Source organism: Giraffa tippelskirchi, chromosome 3 (genome assembly GCF_054371585.1).
Source record: "Giraffa tippelskirchi isolate mGirTip1 chromosome 3, T2T-mGirTip1v1.2.pri, whole genome shotgun sequence".
NCBI lineage: Eukaryota > Metazoa > Chordata > Mammalia > Artiodactyla > Giraffidae > Giraffa > Giraffa tippelskirchi.
In genome coordinates, this window is record NC_137277.1 from 176,617,101 (window position 1) to 176,633,484 (window position 16,384).

General features: G+C 41.1%; 1 protein-coding gene across 10 annotated transcripts in view; it reads left to right on the forward strand.

The window, feature by feature from the left end:
- Positions 1-16,384, forward strand: part of DIS3L2 (DIS3 like 3'-5' exoribonuclease 2) — a 365,476-nt gene that overhangs the window by 64,369 nt on the left and 284,723 nt on the right. For all 10 annotated transcript variants that reach the window (XR_014080899.1, XR_014080900.1, XR_014080898.1 and 7 more), the window contains one exon: positions 8,399-8,452. Coding sequence is in view for 7 of the 10 variants with exons in the window: in XM_081585674.1 (XP_081441800.1) it covers positions 8,399-8,452 (54 nt within the window). In the remaining 3 variants the exon portion in view is untranslated. The remainder of the gene's footprint in view (positions 1-8,398; positions 8,453-16,384) is intronic.

A 16,384-nucleotide genomic window follows, 5' to 3' on the forward strand; every position in this document is an offset into this window, starting at 1 on the left:
TGAAGCTTCACTTAATTCTCCAACCAGAATTGGTCATTACCACTTTTCCTGAAGCCAACCTTTTTGTTTACCCTTTATTCTAAACTTATTATCGTTTCTTGGCATTTGAGTTTCCTCAAACAGATTGTTCACTTCCCTGTGGTCAGGGTCATGTCTTATTCCCACAGATTGGCTCAATGACTGGCATTTGATTGATGCTTAATACATTTATATCGAGTGAATATTTATTTACTGACTGAATAAAGGATCAAGGTACTGTCTTGGAAGAAGAGTTAGTGGACCCTCAGTTGTTATGACTTGGAGGAAAAATTGTTTATAAAATTTATAGAGATAGGCTGAGGGAAATATTCTGCAATGGTATTATTTTTGCTCCCTCATATTAATTTTTGCTTTTGAAACAACTCTTTGCTAATATTAAAACAAAAAGCTGATCAATATGACAACTCTGGTTCCCAGGAGTTTGTAAGTGATTCCTCCTGGCCTGTGACATCATGGGACTCTGCAGCCAGAGTATCCCCCCCACAGATGAGAGCAGTTGTTCTCTGCAGATGGGAAAGGAATGGGTTCCAGATATGAGGTCACCTTGTGAAATATACAACACTGTAAATAAGGGTTTCATAGGCAGAGAAACAGTCCATCTGTGCAGGCTCTGATGGGTAAGGTAAAAACCTAGTCAAGGAAAGATATTTGAATGCTGTAGCATTCTAATCTTAATGCTACATCTTAATTAGATGTAAGCGTTCATTAACTTTTGTATGCAGACTTAAGTATATTGTGACATTCTTTGTCTTTTCCCCATCTAAAGAAGATTTTATTGAAAGACAGAGATATTTTTAATTAGAAGTAGAATAATTATTTTATTTTCAGTGCTTTGACCAATAATTTGACATTTCACTGTTGTTTTGTCATGTGTGGCAAAGAGAAGTCCATAGTGACCAAAGAAATCTCTTTGCTGTGTTTGAACTGACTAGCAACAACACGTGGTCATGTACATGTAGTTTTGAAATTTTTTTTTGGAAAATGAGTTTTCGTGTTGAAGAACATATGTCCTTTTTCTCTCCATAAGTACAGTATTGGGAAGTTATTATGGGAGGTATTGGGGAAAATGAGAGTCTGGGGTAGAGAGGCCTGGAAGGAGTTCAGGTTTGGGGTGATGACCAAAGTGACATGGGTATAAAGATGGTAAAATTGGTTTGTTTCATATTCCTAAGTGGTCCTTTGGCAAAAGATGGTTCAGGCTGAGCCCCTAGAGCTGCCTGAGGCATGAATCAAGTTTCTCCTAGGCTAAAATGTTGGTGTAAAGTTGTTATTGGACCCTGAAAGAAATCCTTGTCCAGGAAGACAGGACAGGATGTCCTGTATCTAGTACATTCACCATTTATTTAGAGGGAAAATCAGTTAGAGAACATTTAGATATGAGTTAAAGAGAAGAATAGTGGATTATAGTGGACTGCCCAGTCATTTAAAAGGAATAGATGATATTCATGACATTAATACTGGCATGGTAGGAGAACTTCAACTCTGCAAACATGAATTAATAAGCTTCTACAAGTGTTTCTTGACCACCTGCTAAGTTGCAAGCATATGAGCTTGCAACCAGTGAGCAAGATAGGCAATTCACTGGGGGAGACAGGCAAAAACAACTGAAGAAATAAAGAGAAAATTACAGTCTGTGTTGTGTGCTTATAAGAAAGCAAGAATAATGAGAGAGAATAACTATGGGGTGCCACTCTACATAGGGAGGTTAGGCCTCTTTGAGGAGGTGATTTGAGTTGAGATCTGAAGGGTGAGATTGAACCAGACATTTGGAGAACTAGGAAAAGAACATTATAGGCAGTGATATCAGCTAGTAGAAGAATGGCAAGTGGTGATTGTGAAAACTGATAAACATCTTTTACTGTTGTGATTATGTAACTATTACTCACTTAATACCATTGTATCATGATTGGTCAACAGAAATAATAATAGAACTCTATATCACCAAAACTGCCATTTAATAGAAAAACCTGTAATCACTTTTAAAAATCCAGATGCATATCAGAATTATCTTGAAAGTTTTTGAAAAATACAAATGTGCAGGTATTGCTTTGTTTTCACTAGAGCTCCAGATATGTTTCTTATGAGCACCCATGTTAAAAACAACTGGACTATATGATGATCTTTTACTTTTATCAATTTGTTTCACTTTTTCAATTTCATATTCAGTGCTTCTATTTCATTTAGTTTATGTTTTCCAGTTTCTCCATCTCTTCATTTTTTTTTTTTGATCTTCTTTCTCAAGACTTATCAGGTTTAATACAAAAGCTTTTGTATAGCATATATATATAAATAATATGTATACTATATATATTTTATAAAACTTAATGAATTTTTGCCTAACTGAAAAAATTATGATATTTTGATTCTATTTGTTTGACTTAGTAGGAATAGAATGCTAGATTTCTGATTAAAACAAAAAGATATGCAACAAGCAACAAAGGCTTACTGTATAGCATAGGGAATGATAGTCAATATCTTGTAATAACCTATAAAGGAAAATAATTTCAAAAATAATATATGTGCGTATATATAACTGAATCACCTTGCTGTGCACTTGAAACATTATAAGTCAACTATGCATCAGTAAAATATATATATTAAATTAAAAAATGAATATACAAGGGAAAAGATTGGAAAATAGAAACAAACCTAATCTTGAGCTGTCATTTTATACCTCACTTGAAGCCACATAACCTTGGATTTTTTAAAGACATATATCAATAAATGCCTTTATTCTTTTTTTAAAGAAAAGAACGGCAAGTGGAAAAAGGCCTAGTATTTTTGAGGACTAAGAAGAAGGCCTGTTGAACATACTGAGCAAAGGGAATTATGTTGGGAATGAATGGGGCAGTTAGGTGGCTGCTAGTCCGTGTAGGTTCTCTAGGCTGTGTTGGAGGGTTGGATTTTATTTAAAGAACTGATGGGGAGTCACAGAAGAGTAATAAGCAGGGGAAGGACATGATCTATTTTATGCTTTTAAAATAACTCTCTGGCAATTGTGAGATGAATAGAGTAGAAGCTGAGAGACCATGTAAAAGGCTATCACTCTAAACCAAGTAAGAAAATATGGCGATGTGAACATGGGTGGTGGCAGTGAAGTCGGAGAGAAGTGGGTGGACGTGGAGCTAGTGCTGGCATGACATGTTGATGGGTGAATTGTGGAGGGTAAGGCAAAGGAAGTCATAATGGATGACTCCTCAGTGTTTGAGTTGAGCCGCTAGATGGATGACGATGCCATTAACCAAAATAAGGCAGACTGAGGGTTGGAATGTGGTACTGGTTTTTTGGGAGAAGGGAACATATGGCACAGATGAGTGAAGAGGGGTCTGGTGGTGACTGTGGCAAATGGACAGGAAGTCTGCAGTAGTTAAGACCAAGGACTCTAGAACCAGACTGCTTGGGCTTGAATGTGATGTGCAAGTGGGCACCTCTCAGCTCAGTTCAGTCACTCAGTCGTGTCCCACTCTTTGCGACTCCATGAATTGCAGCATGCCAGGCTTCCCTGTCCTTCGCCAACTCCCAGAGCTTGCTCAAACTCATGTCCATTGAATCGGTGATGCCATCCAACCATCTCATCCTTTGTCGTCCCCTTCTCCTCCTGCCTTCTATCTTTTCCAGTATCAGGGTCTTTTCCAATGAGTCAGTTCTTCACATCAGGTGACCAAAGTATTGGAGCTTCAGCATCAGTCCTTCCAATGAATATTCAGGACTGATTTCCTTTAGGATTGACTCCTTGCAGTCCGAGGGACTCTCAAGAGTCTTCTCCAACACCACAGTTCAAAAGCATTAATTCTTCAGCACTCACTTTTCTTATGGCCCAACTCTCACATCCATGCATGACTACTGGAAAAACCATAGCTTTGACTAGACAGACTTTTGTTGGCAAAGTAATGTCTCTGCTTTTTAATATGCTGTCTAGGTTGGTCATAGCTTTTCTTCCAAGGAGTAAGCACCTTTTAATTTCATGGCTGCAATCACCATCTGCAGTGATTTTGGAGCGCCTCCCCCCCCCCGCCCCCCGCAAATAAAGTCTCTCACTGTTTCCATTCTTTCCCATCTATTTGCCATGAAGTGATAGGACCGGATGCCATGATCTTCATTTTCTGAGGCATGTCTCAGTGCCTCCATTTTCTCATTTTATGAAAAGAGCGCAATGGTACCTACCTCATAGGGTTGTTTTGAGGGTTAAATTAGTTGATAGACATAAAGCCCTTAAAACAGTGTGTGACCTGTAATAAGCCAGTGTAAGTGTTATTTGCGATTGTTTTCATTGCTGTAAGAGAAGCATCTGTTATTCAACTCAGGTGGTTGCTGCCATGTGGCTGATTTTTCATGAAAATCTGGAAGTACATATTTATGTGTGAAATTCCTAAGTTTTAAGCATTTTCAAACATCCTGTAAGCCAAATAAAACATGTTTGTGATTGCCAAGTTAGGCTCATTAGCCCGGCTATATGGTATTTTTCTACAGTAATGTTCAGCTCCTTGGGTGTAGGCATGGAGACTCAGGCAGGTAGTTGGAGTCAACTGAGAGTGAGGTTTCATTAGTTGAATATAAGAGGAGGACCCTTGGCTCAGGGTTTGCAGGGGTGATAAATAATGACAGGCCCTGGCAACTCAGTAGCCGAGGAAGGAAATAAACATAGTGGGAGGAAGAGAATGAGCTAAGAGGCAGAGCATTAGTAAATCAGGGATCCGACCAGAAGGTTTGAAGATGACAGCACCAAGGAGCTGGAGCAGGAGCCATGAATGAAATTCTAAGGATTCTAGGGATTTTGAGAGAGACTGGGCAAAAAAAAGATACTTTTTAAGTTGCAGTGGGGAAGCAAGGGGGGAAACTGTTTTTCCTCTGGTCCTTGAGCTGTATGGGATAGGAGAGAAAAGTGGCTCCCTCTGAGAGAACTTGAAGGGAAGTGATCACATCAGATTTCCATGGAGGCCAGGAGGCACCAGAGCCTTCAGCAAAGAGTTGGAGGATGTGGGCCTAGGAGAGGGTTTGGGGGGAAACGAGGGGTGAGAGTTTGGGGCAAATTAGATGCTGGTCATAAAAAGGTGGAAATGGAAGTCCTGGACTTATGTAGGCAGTGAGTAAGACAAGGTGTCTGCTAGATGCCTCTTTCAGCTACAAGGCCATTTCTTGACATGCTTTGCTGACAGCGTCTTCTATCAGGCTGTAGGGATGACTGTGGTCCTCTGTGGACTCGGCTAGAGAGTCTTCTTTCTTAGTGTGGATACTCACAGGGCGTTATGTTCCTGAGGTGCAGTTTGTAAAGTCTGCTCCAGTCAAATTGCAAATGCTTTTCTTGAAACAGGCTTCTGTCCCTCCTTGTACGCTTTTATGTATCAGGAAGTTTGGGATAGACAGTCAAGAATAGAATCTTGGGACTTCCCTGGTGGTCCAGTGACTAGGACTCCAAGCTCCCAATGCAGAGGGGCCTGGGTTCAATCCCTGGTTGGGGAACTGGATCCCACATACCGCAACTACAGATCCTGCGTGCCTCAACTAAGACCCAGCACAACCAAATAAACAAACACTTCAAAAAAAGAATAGAATCTTTTAGGTCCTTAAAATATTTGTTCTTTTAAATAGAGCTGAGATATTTTATAATAACTGTTAATGGAATATATAACCTTTAAAAATTGTAAATCACTACGTTGTATACCTGTAACTTATACAATGTTGCACATCAACTATATCTCAATAAAAAAAAAAATCACACACACACAAAGTCAGGCCAAGATTCAGCCCTGAGCAAACCTGTTTCTTTCCCCTGAGCCCAGTCATGGCATTTCTGAGTGAGCTATACTTAAAGGAACTTTCAAAGCAAAAGGTATTCTTAGCTCTATGCTTCTTCATGTACTAACCATTCACTGGAAAAAAAAAAAGAAACTTGGGTCAGAAAATGAATTTTAAAAAATCAACAAGTTTACTTTGAAGATAAGTCAGAAGAGAAATGCAGGCAAGAGTAATTAAGAGGGGACTTCTCTGGTGGCCCAGTGGTTAAGAGTCCCGCCTGCCAAGGCAGGGAACATGGATTCAATCTCTGGTTCAGGAAGATCCCACATGCCGAGGGGGCAACTAAGCCTGTGTGCCACAAGTACTGAGCCAGTGCTCTAGAGCCCAAGAGCTATAACTACTGAGCCCCTGTGCTGCAACTACTGAAGACTGAGCGCTCTAGAGTCTGTGCTTTGCAGCAAGAGAAGCCACCACAATGCGAAGTATGTATTTGAAGTGTTTATTTCCCCTCACTAGACTGTAAGCCAGACATGACTGAGCGACTTCACTTTCACTTTTCCCTTTCATGCACTGGAGAAGAAATTGACAATCCACTCCAGTATTCTTGCCTGGAGAATCCAGGGATGGCGGAGCCTGGTGGGCTGCTATCTATGGGGTCGCACAGAGTTGGACACGACTGAAGCGACTTAGCAGCAGCAGACTGTAAGCTCTGAGGGTAGAGACTCTCTTTCCATTGTGTCCTCATCACCTAGCAAAGTGCCTGTCATGCTAGCTGTCAGGAAATAAGGAAATATTTGTTAAGTGAGTGGATGAATATTTAGGATAAATGTAATAAGCTTTTTCCTCCCTCCCCCAACAAGAAACACCTGTCCTAAAAGTGAAGTTGTAATGACATTTGTAAGAAGGGACAGGCCTCTGGGGGCTTTCCCTGCCTCACTTCCCAGTCCCTCTGTCTCTTACCCTGATACAGCATAGTGGTAGAAAAGTATTCGTCCTCTTAATCACTCCTTTTTAAAATACATATATTTAAATTTTTTTTCATTTATTTATTTTTGGCTGCACTGGGTCTTTGTTGCTGTGTGCGGGCTTTCTGTAGTTGTAGTGTGTGGACTTCGCATTGTGGTGGCTTCTCTTGCTGCAAAGCACAGACTCTAGAGCGCTCAGTCTTCAGTAGTTGCAGCACAGGGGCTCAGTAGTTGTAGCTTTTGGGCTCTAGAGCACTGGCTCAGTACTTGTGGCACACAGGCTTAGTTGCCCCCCTGGCATGTGGGATCTTCCTGAACCAGAGATTGAACCCATGTTCCCTGCCTTGGCAGGCGGGACTCTTAACCACTGGGCCACCAGAGAAGTCCCCTCTTAATTACTCTTGCCTGCATTTCTCTTCTGACTTATCTTCAAATTTTGCTCCTCCATCAAGGACCAGATCGGACACCATCTCTGGAGCCTTGCTTAGTATCCCCAACTAAAAGTAAGCTGTCCCCTCACTTGCAGCTTTCTTCATGTTTTACTCTATAAATAAGGACTGAACTTGGTTCTCATTCTCTCTTCCACATTGTCTGTCTCAGGATCTTGCATGTAATCAGAATTCAGTAAATAATTATTGAATTAAGGACTGAATGAGGGTTTGTAGTAGTCTATGTGGGAATTAATAGTAGTATAAACTGTTACATGGAAATTTGTAATTTAAACATGATGTACCAGTGAAAGAAAGAATTATTTTCTGCTTTATTTTATGCCCTCACCTATTTTTTCATTGTGTATCTTTGAGTCTTTCAATATTTTAGGGGAGAAATGTTATTTAAAACACTTTCTCAAGACTCCCTTTGAGTCTAACTCTTAGGAAAATAACTGCCTCCATCCATGTGTTCCAGTGGCCTTCCAGTGCAGCTGTAAGTGGGGAGGGTTACAGCTTCCTGCAAGGGCCTAAAATACTGAACTGCTATTGAAGACAGCCCCCACCTGGACCTCTGAGCATAAATAGAAGCAGACCCTGATTTGGTGCTGGAATAACATGAAGTTGAAGGCAGACTGGGTGGCCTGGCTGTTGGAGCCAGGATTCCCATTTACATTAAGAGCTGGTTCTGGACCAATTTGAATTATTGACTCATTCAGCTCTGCAGAGGGGCCCAAAGTAAAAAATATACATCCAGTATCTTGAGACTCACTATTCAACTTGGAAGTCAACCTGTATCACTTTGAAAATTGTCACAGAAACAAGCAGTTGTGGGAAGGTCCTGTAGAATTAAAAAAAGGGCATTGTATAGTGATGCATAATCCCCAGGTAACCTTGTTCTTTACATTTGAAGACTAGCATATAAGGGCACAGAAAACCCCAGTAGCTGCCACTTTCCCATTCCACGCCAAGCTCTGTTGCCTCTCACCTCTGCCCGTTCACTGCAAGGTGCCAGTGTGAGCTTTCAGTGTTTGATGGAACTCTGTAGTATAGACGTCAATATAAATCATTTTATGCATTTAATGAATAGTTCTCAGTACATCTAACTTGTTTCCTAGATTGAACTGTTTAATTAATTTTAACTTTTTTATTGAATAATAACGTATGTATGGAAAAATCCTAAGTGTGCAACTAGTCAAATTTTCACAGATCTTTTTTTTTTATTTAAAGGGTGTTTTGAGAATTAATCCGAAGAAGTTTCATGAAGCTTTCATTCCTTCCCCGGTAAGTTCAATAACTTTATAATAAACCTAATGTCACATTTAATTTTTTAGATGTGCTATGAAACTGAAATCATATAGTCTAACTAAAAAAACAGAGTAGTGAAACAGAATTGAGGATGGGCAAGGATTTGTTTCAAATTTAAATAAACAACATTTGCCTTTGGTTGACAGCCCCTTCTGCCAGTCTTAAGAATCACACTTCAAATGAAAGGGATGGCATTTGTTACTGGCTGCAAGGCACAGCTGAACCCTCACCGACAGCCACCACTTCTTAAAGGATTTATGGGTGTTTCTACTGGTTTAAGTTTAATCTCTCTTAAACAAATATGCTATCTACTTTCAATCTACTGCATGAGCTAATCTTCAGATTTGTCCAAAAATAATATGTAATGCTTTTTTTTTTTGGTTAGAGTTTCTCACTTCACTTTTCCACAGGTGATAGGACTTAGTACAAGGCTCTTTACCACTGAGTCTTTATGTTTTCTTAGCTCATGACTCATTTGAACAGGCTCTCTCTGATTAAGGGAAGTTCACTCTGACGTCTAATTAGCAGCAGGTCTCTGGATAAGGCTTGATTATGCAAAGCTGGGAGAGCAGTAGTCTTAAATTCTTGACTTACCTTTTCCAGGATGCCATAAATAGTGTAGCCATAGAAGTAGATTTTTCACAGTGGAAGAGATTAAAGGAAGAAGCTTTGGCTTCTACATGAAGAAATGGAATACATATATTTCGGCTACTACATTTCATTATGAGAAATGATACGTTTAATGAGCATACAAGTTCAGTAGTGTAATCCATAGGTATTATTGTTGTTGTTGTTTTCAGTAATCAAAGACCTATTCCAAAGCTCAGTTTAGTCCTTTTTCCCTTGCCCATGTCCAGAAGCTCAGGATTCATGTTTGTATCTGAAGTTTAGGTCTTACCACTGGGTTAGACAAGCAGTATCTCATGTCACCTTGTGCTCTCATCTTGTGCTAGTCATCTTCTGTTCCCGTGACAGAACATGGTATGTATGTACCGACCTTGGTACTTAGATGAGAAAACTGAGTGTCAGCTTTGAGGTAGTAGCTTAGCTGTGAGAGATGGTCCATCATGCAGTGGAAGCAGAGTTACATGGGTGTTAGATTTCAGAGTTTGCTTTTGTTCATAAGGTAAATTCACAGTCAAGAATGATAAAAATTACCCATGCAAACTCTTAGGAATATGCAGTGTTGGAGACGGATTAACCACCTCTCAGAAATCTAGCATAACCAGCATTTTCTCTACACTTGAAAGAAGGATTGTTTCTTCATTGGCACACCAGTTCAGTTCAGTTCAGTCCAGTTCAGTCGCTCAGTCGTGTCTGACTCTTTGCGACCCCATGAATTGCAGCACGCCAGGCCTCCCTGTCCATCACCAACTCCCGGAGTCTACCCAAACCCATGTCCGTCGAGTCAGTGATGCCATCCAACCATCTCATCCTCTGTCATCCCCTTCTCCTCCTGCCCCCAGTCCTACCCAGCATTAGGGTCTTTTCCAATGAGTCAACTCTTCGCATGAGGTGGCCAAAGTATTGGAGTTTCAGCTTCAACATCAGTCCTTCCAATGAACACCCAGGATTGATCTCCTTTAGGATGGATTGATTGGATCTCCTTGTAGTCCAAGGGACTCTCAAGAGTCTTCTCCAACACCACAGTTCAAAAGCATCAATTCTTCGGCGCTCAGCTTTCTTCACCGTCCAACTCTCACATCCATACATGACTACTGGAAAAACCATAGCCTTGACTAGACGGACTTTTGTTGGCAAAGTAATGTCTCTGCTTTTAAATATGCTATCTAGGTTGGCCATAACCTTCCTTCCAAGGAGTGTGTGTCTTTTAATTTCATGGCTGCAATCACCATCAGCAGTGATTCTGGAGCCCCAAAAAATAAAGTCTGACACTGTTTCCACTGTTTCCCCATCTATTTCCCATGAAGTGATGGGACCAGATGCACACCAGTTGGAGGAGCTCAATTATATGAGGGGCCCCAGTGTGTGAAAAACATGGATTTTTAAGCATGAGAATCACACCCAGTGCAGTAAGGAGTTGGCCCTGAGACGTACCTGGTTTCAAATCACCCGTCTCCCTGCATACTGAAGTTTGCTCTCATTGATTTGAACCATAAGTGAAACTACATACAGCATTTTGAAAACTTCACTGCCTGCTTTCTCTCTCTCCTGAGTATACAGTATTGAATTTCTGTAAGTTAGTCCCCTGTGAGGCTGGTTTCTGATGAATGTATGGCCTAGGACCAAAGTACAAGTGGAGGCATGAATACCTTATATTAAATACTTAAAAGTTATACACCAGACAAACAAACTGTAAAGTGAAATACATTCCTTGTCAAATATACCTCCATGTACTTGAACTTGGGTTCAAACGTAGAATTCTCAGACTACTTGGAGCTCCATGCTAAAAAGTAGCTGCATGGAGAGAGTCTATCTTCTGGCCTGACCCTCTTCTCTTCCCAATCCTGGCTCCGTGTCCCCTCTTTGCTGCCCTCCTGCCTCCTCCCCCCAATTCAGTGAAAGCCCTTGCCCTCTAGGTGAACATCTCACCCCACATGTCCAAGCTCTCCCCATACCCCTTAGAGATACCCACCTGTTAGCTGCTTGTGGTGTGAGTTTGGGAAGACAGACCTGGGGAAGATGCTCATATATGCCCTGGAAGTGGGCTTGGGGCTGATTACAGTTCATTTGGCCTTGAGAACTCCTTACCTGATGAGGAGGGATGTGGTCAGAGGAGGGCCAGGGCAGGGGTTCTCTGAAGTGTGGGCCTACTTAGGGTCCCTTAAGTTAAATTCATGTGATTTAAATTTGCAAATGATGTGCTGCCGCTGTTTAATCTGGCTTGTTAAAGTTAAGAAGCAAAAGTCATTGATGTTTCAAGAACTCAAGTTGTTCTACTTGAAATTGTGTTCCTGGCATGTCCTACTTAGAACTTTTTACAAAGTTGTGATATTAAGATTGGCTTATTTCTGTACCTCTTTTATTCTCTTATCTGGCCATTGATGGAGTAATAAAATTGTTTCAGAGGGAGGAAAAAGTGCTAAGTGACTTACCTCTAAGTAATTAAGAACATAGCATAGGGAGCTTAGCATGGTGCTCTGTGATGACCTGGGGTGGGGGGTGGTTGGGAAAGAGTGGCCCATGAGGGAAGGGATATATGTATCAGTTCAGTTCAGTCACTCGGTCGTGTCCGACTCTTTGCGACCCCATGAACTGCAGCACGCCAGGCCTCTCTGTCCATCACCAACTCCCGGAGTCTACCCAAACCCATGTCCATCGAGTTGGTGATGCCATCCAACCATCTCATCCTCTGTCGTCCCCTTCTCCTCCCGCCCCCAATCCTACCCAGCATTAGGGTCTTTTCCAATGAGTCAACCCTTCGCATGAGGTGCCCAAAGTATTGGAGTTTCAGCTTCAACATCAGTCCTTCCAATGAACACCCAGGATTGATCTCTTTTAGGATGGATTGATTGGATCTCCTTGCAGTCCAAGGGACTCTCAAGAGTCTTCTCCAACACCACAGTTCAAAAGCATCAATTCTTCGGCACTCAGCTTTCTTCACCGTCCAACTCTCACATCCATACGTGACCACTGGAAAAACCATAGCCTTGACTAGACGGACTTTTGTTGGCAAAGTAATGTCTCTGCTTTTAAATATGCTATCTAGGTTGGCCATAACCTTCCTTCCAAGGAGTGTGTGTCTTTTAATTTCATGGCTGCAATCACCATCAGCAGTGATTCTGGAGCCCCCCAAAATAAAGTCTGACACTGTTTCCACTGTTTCCCCATCTATTTCCCATGAAGTGATGGGACCAGATGCCATGATGTTAGTTTTCTGAATGTTGAGCTTTAAGCCAACTTTTTCACTCTCCTCTTTCACCTTCATCAAGAGGCTCTTTAGTTCTTCTTCACTTTCTGCCATAAGGGTGGTGTCATCTGCATATCTGAGGTTATTGATATTTCTCCTGGCAATCTTGATTCCAGCTTGTGCTTCTTCCAGCCCAGCGTTTCTCATGATGTACTCTGCATATAAGTTAAATAGGCAGGGTGACAATATACAGCCTTGACGTACTCCTTTTCCTATTTGGAACCAGTCTGTTGTTCCATGTCCAGTTCTAACTGTTGCTTCCTGACCTGCATACAGGTTTCTCAAGAGATAGGTCAGATGGTCTGGTATTCCCATCTCTTTCAGAATTTTCCACAGTTTATTGTGATCCACACAGTCAAAAGCTTTGGCATAGTCAATAAAGCAGAAATAGATGTTTTTCTGGAACTCTCTTGCTTTTTCGATGATCCAGCGGATATTGGCAATTTGATCTCTGGTTCCTCTGCCTTTTCTAAAACCAGCTTGAACATCTGGAAGTTCGCGGTTCACGTATTCCTGAAGCCTGACTTGGAGAATTTTGAGCATTACTTTACTAGCGTGTGAGATGAGTGCAGTTGTGCGGTAGCTTGAGCATTCTTTGGCATTGCCTTTCTTTGGGATTGGAACGAAGACTGACCTTTTCCAGTCCTGTGGCCACTGCTGAGTTTTCCAAATTTGCTGGCATATCGAGTGCAGCACTTTCACAGCATCACCTTTGAGAATTTGAAAGAGCTCAACTGGAATTCCATCACCTCCACTAGCTTTGTTCGTAGTGATGCTTTCTAAGGCCCGCTTGACTTCACATTCCAGGATGTCTGGCTCTAGGTGAGTGATCACACCATCATGATTATCTGGGTCGTGAAGATCTTTTTTGTGCAGTTCTTCTGTGTATTCTTGCCACCTCTTCTTAATATCTTCTGCTTCTGTTAGGTCCATACCATTTCTGTCCTTTATCGAGCCTATCTTTGCATGAAATGTTCCTTTGGTATCTCTAATTTTCTTGAAGAGATCTCTAGTCTTTCCCAATCTGTTGTTTTCCTCTATTTCTTTGCACTGATCGCTGAGGAAGGCTTTCTTGTCTCTCCTTGCTATTCTCTGGAACCTGCATTCAGATGAGAATATGTTTCCTTTTCTCCTTTGCTTTTTGCTTCTCTTCTCTTCCCAGCTATCTGTAAGGCCTCCTCAGACAGCCATTTTGCTTTTTTGCATTTGTTTTCCATGGGGATTTTCTTGATCCCTGTCTCCTGTACAATGTCACGAACCTCTGTCCATAGTTCATCAGGCACTCTGTCTATCAGGTCTAGACCCTTAAATCTATTTGTCACTTCCACAGTATACTCATAAGGGATTTGATCTAGGTCATACCTGAATGGTCTAGTGGTTTTCCCTACTTTCTTCAATTTAAGTCTGAATTTGGCAATAAGCAGTTCATGATCCGAGCCAGTCTGCTCCCGGTCTTGTTTTTGCTGACTGTATAGAGCTTCTCCATCTTTGGCTGCAAAGAATATAGTCAATCTGATTTCGGTGTTGACCATCTGGTGATGTTCACATGTAGAGTCTTCTCTTGTGTTGTTGGAATAGGGTGTTTGCTATTACCAGTGCATTCTCATGGCAAAACTCTATTAGCCTTTGCCCTGCTTCATTCTGTACTCCAAGGCCAAACTTGCCTGTTACGCCAGGTGTTTCTTGACTTCCTACTTTTGCATTCCAGTCCCCTATAATGAAAAGGACATCTTTTTTGGGTGTTAGTTCTAAAAGGTCTTGTAGGTCTTCATAGAATTGTTCAACTTCAGCTTCTTCAGCATTACTGGTTGGGGCATAGACTTGGATTACCGTGATATTGAATGGTTTGCCTTGGAAACGAACAGAGATCATTCTATCGTTTTTGAGATTGCATCCAAGTACTGCATTTCAGACTCTTTTGTTGACCATGATGGCTACTCCATTTCTTCTAAGGGATTCTTGCCCACAGTAGTAGATATAATGGTCATCTGAGTTAAATTCACCCATTCCAGTCCATCTTAGTTCGCTGATTCCTAGAATGTCGACGTTCACTCTTGCCATCTCCTGTTTGACCACTTCCAATTTGCCTTGATTCATGGACCTAACATTCCAGGTTCCTATGCAATATTGCTCTTTACAGCATCGGACTTTGCGTCTGTCACCAGTCACATCCACAGTTGGGTATTGTTTTTGCTTTGGCTGCATCCCATCATTCTTTCTGGAGTTATTTCTCCACTGATCTCCATTAGTATATTGGGCACCTACTGACCTGGGGAGTTCATCTTTCAGTGTCCTATCTTTTTGCCTTTTCATACTGTTCATGGGGCTCTCAAGGCAAGAATACTGAAGTGGTTTGCCATGCCCTTCTCCAGTGGACCACAATCTGTCAGACCGCTCCACCATGACATATGTATACCTATGGCTGATTCACTTTGTTCTACAGCAGGAACTAACACAACATTGCAAAGCAGTTATACTTAAAAAAAAAAAAAAAAGCCCAGTTGTGACTGATTGTAGATAGTCTGGTTTTGGACACTGGAACAATCCTGCATTCCATTTTTGTGGGTTTTCTGGGCAGCTTCAGGTTTTAGAAGCATTATAGAAAATAGTTGAAGGAGGAGATAATAGAGGCAATGGATTACATGCTTCTGTAAATCCCATCACTGGTCTAGATTTTTGAGTGTACGTAGCTCATGTCCATGTCAGTTGTGAACTTGTATGAACTGGAAACATGCTTACAGGTAGGCTAGGAGGTGGGCTGTGAGATCAGGGCCTGAATATTACCTGCCCCCTGCTTTACCAGGGAGAATAGAGATAGAAATTGATAGGAGATGTAGCTTCTGCTCTGACAATAAGAAACAGAAAGTTTGCTTAATTGTAAAATGAAGGAGTAGACTATAAATATTATCTAATGTTCCTCATAACTTTAAAATTCTGAAGCTTTTTGAGAAACAAAATTAGACTAGATTTGATGAAATTTACTCTTGTTGACTCTGAAAACAGCTGAGAACTTACACAGTGTCACTTTCTGTGTTAAAATTTCTACATATGTCAACAGGAACAGTGAATTGATTGTCAGGTATAAAAAAGTACTTTGTTTTGAGAGAATATGTTTTAGGTTTATTATAATTTCTACTGATAGAAAGTTGATATTCATTTTCTTATGACAAACTCAAGATACATACAGAAGTCATGTCTATGTGTACCTGCTGGTGTCCTGTTCTCAGTGAAAGTAAGATATAGAATTAGAATAAAATCATGCGCCTTTTTCCAAAAAACCAAGATAAACTGATATTATTGAGATGCTTGTTTATCCTCTTTGGGGATAAGATAAAGAGAAGAAATAGACTAGATGTCAAAACCTGGCTTTTTATTAAAAAAAAAAGCACAGTTTCAGGTCAGAACTATATTGCAAAAAGTTCTGTACAGCTTTTTTGTGCATCTTATCACCAAGAGGCGCTCTTTGCATATCTGTAGAGTTTATGTTTGGCCCAAAGGAAGCTGTTCTGTCGATGGAGGATGTTCTGACCACTATGGCATACTTGGGTTGCTTTCCTACTCCAGCCTCCTAAATACTTAGTTAGAATACCTCTAGATCCATTTATATTTCCAACAGATTGATCATTAACCACCCCCCCCCCCATTCTTTCTGATGGTCAGAGCAAGTCTAATGGCCTTCAAATAAAGGACTGAACTCTTTGGCTTCAAAAGGTAGTTAGAAGAGGTTGACTCAAACTTTTAATTTTGAGCTGCCTGTGAGTATCTTTAAAATAAGAGAGTCTGCAATAGATGCAGATTTCTGAATGAATCAAGTATGAGCTGAGTTGTGATGCAGTCTATCCACAGATTTGGATTGTTTGAGGTTCAGCTCAGCTCTTCAGACTGCTGTAGATAAAATAGGTAAGCAACAAGGATTTACTGCATAGCACAGGGAATTATTGGCGAAGGAAACGGCAACGCACTCCAGTATTCTTGCCTAGAGAATTCCATGGACAGAGGAGCCTGGCGGGCTACAGTCCTTGGGGTCGCAAAGAGTC